Here is an 8,495-nt window from a genome sequence, read left to right as displayed (position 1 = left end):
CGATGGGGTAGAAATGCAGTTAGGGAATATTGCTTTAGTTTTGACTTTGGGTTTTAGTTTGGGTTTGGGTTTTTGGGTTTGTTTGTTTGTTTGTTTGTTTTGCTTTGTTTGTGTTGTTGGTTAGTTTGCTTGGGTTTGTTTGGTTGGGTTTTTTCACTCTTCCCCTGTCCCCTAGGCTGTTTTTCTCCTCCTCCTGCTTCCCCCAGAACCCTCCGGACCAGGAACTTCAGAACTTTAAATCAATCTGTTGGGTTTTGTGTTTTGTGGGTTTGTTTGTTTGCTTGCTTGTTTGGTTTGTTTGGGTTTTTTTCTAGATAGAAGTGAAACGTGGTCTCTGTCAGGTATTTTGGGAAATTTTGTCTTGCTCGCCAACGTGTTTTGCAGAGTCTCTTCATCCCCTCTCCTTCTTCCTAGACTGTTTGGTATTGTGAGTGCACATTAGCTTTGGGAACTCTCTCTGATGTTAAATGTCTGCCATGTTTCTTAAAAGTGATGTAGACTAGATAGTTACCTCGGCAAAATAAAGATAAATTAATTATAACTACGATAATAAAACATACAATAAATTACAGTCCCTTAAATCAATGGGGTGCTATGCTGTCCACGATTTACCAAGAAGAAACCTTGCCCTAGACCTCTTCTTTCTAGGTCTGAATTTCTCTCCTTCGGAATAGATGCCACAGCAAGGCCACGAGCTGTCCCCTTTCTTTAGCCCACTGTTAGGAGGCTGTGTCATCCTTGAAGCCGTTCGCAATAGGCCTAACGCCTCCCAGTCTCTCGGCTAGCTGTGTCCCTGCCCCCGTTGACTGTTGTATTGATTAACCACCTCGTGTCTCGAAATACGGACTTGTTGTAATTGTTGTCAGTTATTACACAATAAAGTCTGCCGTGACCGAACGACAGCGCTGCGGTGAGCGGAGAGATCTGTGCGCCCCTCGCGATGCGTTCTGCGCCATGACCTCTTCGGGCAGCTCCGCGGAGCCCGGGCCGGGCCGGCGGGAAGTCTGATCGCGCTGCCGAGGCAGCAGCAGCCCTGGCAGCCACAGCTGCCGGGGGAAAATCACTTCCCTCCCAGCCTAGCAGATATTTGCTTTTGGCGGTCAGCGGCAGAGAGGCCGGCCACAGGCGCGCTGCGTAGGTGTGCAGATGCCGCTCAGATCCCCGGTGCCTCCTCTACGAGTGGCATTGAAACATCAGTCCTGGTTTGGGATAATTCAGGAACTGTTTCTGCACCAGTTCTCCAGAGCTCCTGGAGAAAAGTGATGCCTGTTCGCTCAGAATTTTTTTCATTTGACAAGGGCCAGGGTCCGCTTCTAACCTCTGTGCTCTTTAATCTAAAGGTTGGGAAGCTTTGGAGGGACAGGACGGCTTCCAAACACTCAGTTTTGCTGGCGAGACCTCGTTCAGCAGCGCATCTAATGCCTTCTGCATTTATAAACACACATGACTTTATCAAGATAATTGAGATGAAGTTCATTGTAAAAAAATAAAAGCTTTGTTTAAAGGGAAACCGTTAAAATGAAGGACCCGTAAATATTTACGAGCAGTTTTGTTTATGAGAGATTAAGAAGGAGAGAGCTGAGAGACACTTGGTGTTTAATGTTTTCAAACTCTGTATATGAGGGGGGGGGAAAAAAAAGCAAAAGCATGCAATGCCAGGAAAAGGTGTTGCATTGCTTCCCATCCATTGTCGAGAAGATACCTATAATACTTTTAAAACAGGAAGAACCGTGGTATAATAAAACCATTGAGATGGCTAGACGTCTGGACCTAATGAGTTTACGATATGCTATGGCGCTTTTCTTTGAAACCACCTTATTTTGATGTTTGTTAGAGGAGGTAAAAAAGGGGAAAAAATGCAGACAAACTAGGTCCTAAAGCCTTGGACTATAAATTTCAATATGTCAGCGTTAGGCCAAGGCAACAGACTCAAAAAAGACCCGAAGGTCACGAAACTGAGAGATTTTACAAAGTTCACTGATTTGTTGAAATCTATTTTATTGACTGTTCTACTGTGATGAATCCCACGATGTTAGTTTCCATGTGATCTATAACTAGCAACACGTAAACAACATTCTTGCCACACACTCTATTATGTTGATTCCAGCAGATGCTCTGGTAAGAAATCGTTACCAAGCCTACATAATCTCTTTTTAATATTTTATCTCAGGCAGATTCATAGATTTTACCTTGTATACACCATCCCCCATACACACCTTGTTTACTTATTTTTAGCATTGTGTGAATTTATTTCAAAATATCGGAAAGAAAACCAAGTGTCTCGAATAACAAAACACAGTTCTTTTACGGAAGTATCAAACTAAGCAACAATTTCATTCCTACCCGTCGGTCGCATTAATATACGTTTGCATATATGCACAGTCACATGCACATGCATTATACTGAATAATTCACAGGCATGTTTGATGAAGGGGGTAGGTGAATAAAGATTCATCTTTATTTTCGTTTACAAAAATCAATACATTAATACATATAATGCGCAGGCAAACCAAATAACATGTTCAAGACAAAAAGGTCTGACTCTGAAACTGCCACACATGGAGAATTCATGGTGTAATATGCGGGGAAACATGATCGAAAATGCGATAGCAGCCGTCTTCAAAGCTCAGGCGTCTTTCCTGTTTGCCATGTGGAAACGGCGCTTTCTTTGTATGTAGTTAATTATAGCATTGGGGAGAAAAAAGAAAGATGGTCACCGAAATGTCCTCAGAAAATGGCACTGTGAGTTGCGACAGGCAGGGGGGGAAATTAAAAAAAAAAAAAAAAAAAAAAAAAAAAGAGAAAGGAAACCAACCCAAAATCAAAACGCAGCAGGAGAGCAGCTCATCACCGACCGCCCCGCCGGTGATTCTGCAGTAGCCGTTTGGGTTTCTGGCAGAACCACCGGCCGGTGGTGGGGGCCGAGAGAGCCGCGGGCAGCGTCGGGTTGGGAGGGCGCTGCCTCCTGCCGCCGTATGCCGCCAGAGGGCGCCCGCGCTCCACTCTAGCACCCCGTGGCCTGCGCAATGCCCCGCGGCCTGCACAATGCCCCTCCACCCGCGCAGCGCCCCGCGCCTCCAAGCCCGGGGGAACTGTGGCTTTGCTGCTGGCACTGCAGTGCTATGAGAGTGATGGTGCTGGCCCACGAGACTAGGTTGAACACGAGGAGGGGCGGGAGGGGACTCTTGCGTGGATGCAGGAAGCATCCGCTGCCCCACCACAGGGGGAGATGGTGTTTTTCCACTGCAGTGCCACTCTTTTGCGACGGAGTTTTGCTCCTTTCTGTCCTTGTAGCACAATCCCGCCATGTGCTCCCCGCCGAGACCTCTGTCGTGTTCCGCCTGCCTGTCTCCGTGCTGCACAGGAGTCTCTGAGCCTCTGCCGGTTTGCCAAAGGCCTGCGCCCCGGACGGCGGGATCCCAGTCCGGGCCGAGATGTCGCTGCAGGCCCAGGATCCGTCCAGGTTCCCATGAGGAACAACAGTGCTGGTCACTGATACAAAGCAAATTAATTTGTATGGTGGTGGCGTTGCTGATGCGGGGAGCAGGATGTGATGGGGAAGAAGCCTGTGATGCCTTTTATGTAACCGCAAGTATTTATTGTCAGTTCACAGCAGACGTTCACACGTGGCTCTGTCGGGGCACATGTCATATTTCACCGACATTTTTAATCTCTTTTAAAAATAGGAAGGACTCGAGCTCCTGAGGGTGGCTGTCCAAAAAGATGGTTTCCACTTCAGGACAAAGCAGGGAAGAAAAGACTGTAAATGACGTCCTTGCCTGCTTGCTTGCTTGCTTGCTTCCTTCCTCCCGGATAATAGGGCTCGCTTATTTCGAACCGCGTCCCCGAGTGGTGCTAACCGCTCACCCACACATTTTTCTCTGTTTTAACTCCCCCTGTCTGCCTCGCTAATGACGTTCACCAAGGGTGAAATGATGGAAAGTATATTCATAGGCATGATTTCCATTAAGTATCAATTAACCTGGAGCCTCAGCCATGCGTGCACGGCATCAAGGGTAAATGTGCATCTCATTTCCCAGAGCTCTGCTTGCCTCTAAGGAAATGACTCGGAGGGCCTTCGGAACCCCCAGTTGCCCTCGTCGACACCCCCGGCTGCCCACGCCGAGCACCGGCTGCCTCTCCGGTTCTCTGCCTTTCTCGGCTGTCTGTGCAGGCCGCGCCTCAGCGCTTAGCCTCGGCCCCGAGCCCCGTGCAGCGCGACCTGGGCGTGTCGGGCTGCGTCGCCTCGGGCAGCGCGCCCGCGGTTATCGCGCGGGATCTGCGCGGCAGCCTCGCCCTGCGCAGCGGGGGTTCGGCGGCTCCTGGCGACAGCTCACCGGCGGGGGGAGCGGGGGCGCCGTGGCTGGGGTTGATCCGGGCAGGGCTGGGCCAGGTTTTTTTCTTGCCTGAGGAGCGGCACATGTAAACTGAAGCCAAAAGTCCCCCCTGAGCTCATGAGCGTGTGTGTGTGTGTGCGTGCGCGGGCTGTTGTGTGCCTAATAGGAAATAGTAAAAGCAGTGAGGCAGGTCATTTTGGAAGCGATTATATTCCAGTCCTGGTCACCACATACACGGAGAGCAGGAGCGGGGAGCACACAGGGAGCGGCAGCGGCATGAGCTCAGCGTAGAGACACCGGCGGCGGCGGAGGCGGCGGGAGCAGCGTCCCGTGCCCGCGCCCCCGCCCGACGCTGCCCCCTCCCCGATGAGCTCCTACTTTGTCAATCCGCTGTACTCCAAGTACAAGGCGGCGGCGGCGGCGGCGGCGGCGGCAGCAGCAGCAGCGGCAGCGGCGGAGCACATCAATCCCCCGTACTACGACTGTCACTTCGCGCCCGAGGTGAGCGGCCGCCACGCCGCCGCCGCCGCCGCTGCCGCCGCCCTGCTCTACGGGAACGGCGCAGCCGCCGGCGGCTTTCCGCACCCTGCGCCCGGCGGGGCGGGGGGGGGCGGCGGCGCGGCCGCGGACTTTTACCACCCGGTCGGGGGGAGCCCCACGGCCGCCTACCAGCCGCCTCCTCCTCCCCCCGCCGCGCCTCCGCCTCCTGCCCCCTGCAGCGGGGTTACCTGTCACGGGGAGCCCGCTAAATTTTACGGATACGATAACTTACAGAGACAGCAGACTTTTACGACACAGCAAGAGGCCGAGCTGGTACAATATCCTGACTGTAAATCGTCCAGTGCTAATATTGGCGAGGAACCAGACCACTTAAATCAGAGCTCGTCTCCTGCTCAAATGTTTCCCTGGATGAGACCACAAGGTTGGACGCAGTCAAAAATTTGCTTCCATTTCACGTCTGAATTTGAAACTTTGTTTTCCTCCTCCCTCTTCTTTTTCGTGCGCCTCGCTCCTTGCCTCTGCTTCCCTGTCTCCCTGCCTCTCTCCCCGCGATTCCTACGACCGCGGTGGCTTGCAATAATAAAACGATACCGTATGCAAACAGAAACCTCCGCAGAACGCGGCTGCCACCCCAAGTAGCCTTAATATCATCTCTGGGACATAGAGCCGCCGCCTGAACGGGAACGGTGCAGGGCAGGGGCGTGCCGGTTACAAGACAATAAAGAGACTCCTTAAATTCTGTCCCATAAACCCCGGTGCAAGGAGGAGAGATGAATCTGATTGTACATCTGCTATAGATATTTTTGCTACACCCTTGGTTAAAGCTCTAAACTCCTCCGTGCCCTCTGCTTTCTCTCCCTGCGTTTCTCTGGGGCTTCTCTCGAGGAATTTCCAGAGGGACCCCCGAGCCCTCGATCCCTGCGCTTTGATTTGAAACGACCACAACAACCTCCAAAACCCTGTGTTTTTGTTTTAAACAGCAGCACCGGGTAGGAGGAGAGGAAGACAAACATACAGCCGATTCCAGACTCTAGAGCTGGAAAAGGAGTTCCTCTTTAACCCCTATCTGACCAGAAAGAGGAGGATCGAGGTGTCCCACGCACTAGGACTCACCGAGAGGCAGGTAAAGATCTGGTTTCAGAACAGGAGGATGAAATGGAAAAAAGAGAACAACAAGGACAAATTCCCCGCTTCCAGACAGGAGGGAAAGGAAGGGGAGGCCAAAAAGGAAACACATGATCTGGAAGAAGACAGAGCTGAAGGCCAGACGAATTCAGTTTTGGCCTAAAAACATTTGTGAAAGGCTATGAAAAATAACCAGCTCCCAAACGTGACATCTCGGCCCGTTTACGTGGTCCTGGCTTGGGACGAGTGATTCCATGTCCCTCCACTTGACATTTCTCTGCTTCTGGTGCTTCAGTTGCTTATGGTTTTGTTTAGCTTTGGTTTTAACCATATCTGAAACAATCTCTAGATTTAACAGTTCGTCTTTTGCAAATTTGATAAAGAGTTTGTAGCAATACATTTCTAATTATATATATAAATATATTTTTTTTCCCCAATCTTGAAAGACGGTGATTGCGGGAAAAGACATAAACTTCTGAATAATAAATACCAATAAGCAAGACATTTAACAATTCTTTATTAATCAAGACAAGTGCACTTGTACTATTTTAATTATTACTCTTATCTTTTGTGGAGTAAATAAAGTAAGTTTAATAAATTTGAAGAAAATATATTAGAAATATATTTAACCTTCTGCTATTGGTATCTGATTAAAATAAACCAAATTTATTCAAATATAACATGTGTCATCTTCCTAATATCCTTTCTGTAATCCCGTCCTCCAATAACCCCTAGGGGCTCTCCGTGTTTGCACTTACTCTCCCCGCCTTCATCCAGCGCTAGATGTTTCTGGGGCTCTTGGAACGGCGCTTGAGCTACAAAACCTGATTTTCACTGCCTGCCGGCTGTGCAGCCGGTCAGAGCCGCCAGCCACTGGCTTTACGGGGCGGTGGTCAAAGCAGCAGCCAGTGGGCACAGCGGGCCCACCTGCGAGCTGAGCCCACGCTCGCCCAGGCAGCTCCCTCCTCGTGTGCCCTTAGGCCCTGCCTTCACCTCTTTCCCTGTGCCCACCTACCCTCGGGGTGCCGGGACCGCTGCCGCAAACACATCCCTTTACCTCGGCGGACTCGTATGCTGCCTCGCCGGCGTAGGAGGCACATGACGGGACTGGCTCGGGGTGCATGCCAGCTCCTCGTCGGTCCTCCTGGTCAGTGCGGGGCTTCCAGCCCTGCCTTGGAAACCGAGTCCGAATATGGGCCTAGTCTCCTCGCCGACGAAAGGCAGCAGAGAAATTGAAAGCTTTAGTTGCCTTGCATGGGGCTGTCTCAGAAGCTGTGGGCCCAAACTACACATAAATCGGGGGGGAAAAAATCCTGTTTCCCTTAATTGTTATCACACGGTCTGGGTGCTTTTTCCAGCGGAGGCTGCAGTCCGGTGAGGACAAGGCCTCTCGCACGACTCCCTGCAGCCATGGGAAGAGAAATCTGCTCTGATGAGTAAAATAGTTCAGGTTTTTTTCTCTTCCCTCCCTTTTTTCCCAGTCAGCGGTGTGGTCTTGCAAACCGCAGTATCTGGAAAGGATGGCCGAGAGCAATCCTTTTTAGGACTAGCAGGCAGAGAGGGTTGAAGTATGAGGTATAAATCCCTACCAAGATTTCTGAGTCACTTTAACCCCACTGCTTCACGCCTCCGTGAGTAATGGTTCCTTGAAAGGAACGTCAGGGACGCGCCAGCCGCTGCAACAAACACAACAAATTTATGTTATCTGCCCGACAAACGAGTCTGTTCCACACGCAGCCAAGGTCTCGCTCGGAAACTCACGTCCAGTGTCTGGGGAGGTGACGGCTGGCGCCCCCCCCTCTCCCCTCCCCGTGCCGCTCGAAGTTGGGGCCCTTCTCCCACACTCCCAGCTCCGCTCCCAGGAACGGACCCGGCAAAGCGGGAACTACCGGACCTGGAGTCGGGATTTGTACAGCGTGCTATGTTCATTTCGTTTCCTTTCTTCTTCCCCACTCCTCGCCACGGAGCCAGGCGCACTTCCACTCCTGCAATGCTCCAGTTATACAGGCAGGCAGGCATACGCAAGCGGAGCTATTGTTCTCGATTAATTTTACTCCTGTAGTTGGTTAAAGATTGCAAACGAGGGGAAACTGCAGCAAAGCTTTGAAGTAAACATTTTGCTGCATGGATTTGCATGCGTTCACCGGTACCCCTAGTGTCCAGGAAGGATGGTGTAGGGTGGTGTAGGAGCGTTTAAGGAAACCTTATCTCCTGACGCATGAAAATCCCACACTTTTCCAAATAATATCCTTTACCAGTGGCACTAACGCGTTGGGTCTGTGGGAAGGGAAAAAACCCTGCTTCCTCTTCTGTACTCGCGGCCGAGGCTGCACGCAACGGAGTCTCGGCCATGCCAGTGCCACTCACTGCAGTCACGGTCTGACTGTGCAGGGAAAGGCTCAGCGGAGACCTTCACATACAAGCAGAACTCTTCCCAGACTAATATTTGTGCAGAAAAGAGCTGTTACCGTAATTGCTTTAAAATTCCAGACAAAGATACTAAAATCAAATTGTTCCTAATGAAGTTTCCGT

At 50.9% G+C, this 8,495-nt stretch overlaps 1 protein-coding gene across 3 annotated transcripts; it reads left to right on the top strand.

Annotated features, from left to right (window-relative positions):
- The first annotated feature begins 4,703 nt into the window (after window positions 1-4,703).
- On the top strand, window positions 4,704-6,127 carry HOXD8 (homeobox D8). 3 transcript variants are annotated; one of them, XM_054381041.1, is made up of 3 exons: window positions 4,704-4,838; window positions 5,112-5,259; window positions 5,819-6,127. In XM_054381041.1, exons 1-3 carry the CDS (start codon window positions 4,704-4,706, stop codon window positions 6,124-6,126), a joined length of 591 nt encoding a protein of 196 aa, XP_054237016.1. In that variant the 3' UTR covers window position 6,127. The 3 variants fall into 3 exon arrangements, with proteins under 3 accessions (XP_054237016.1, XP_054237015.1, XP_054237014.1); XM_054381040.1 differs by having other exon boundaries at window positions 4,704-5,259; window positions 5,822-6,127; XM_054381039.1 differs by having other exon boundaries at window positions 4,704-5,259.
- The last annotated feature ends 2,368 nt before the right edge of the window (window positions 6,128-8,495 follow it).

The sequence above is a fragment of the Indicator indicator genome, chromosome 5 (genome assembly GCF_027791375.1).
Source record: "Indicator indicator isolate 239-I01 chromosome 5, UM_Iind_1.1, whole genome shotgun sequence".
NCBI classification, from domain to species: Eukaryota; Metazoa; Chordata; class Aves; order Piciformes; family Indicatoridae; genus Indicator; species Indicator indicator.
Note: the sequence above shows the minus strand (reverse complement) of the source record. Positions and strands in the feature narration are given on the sequence as shown.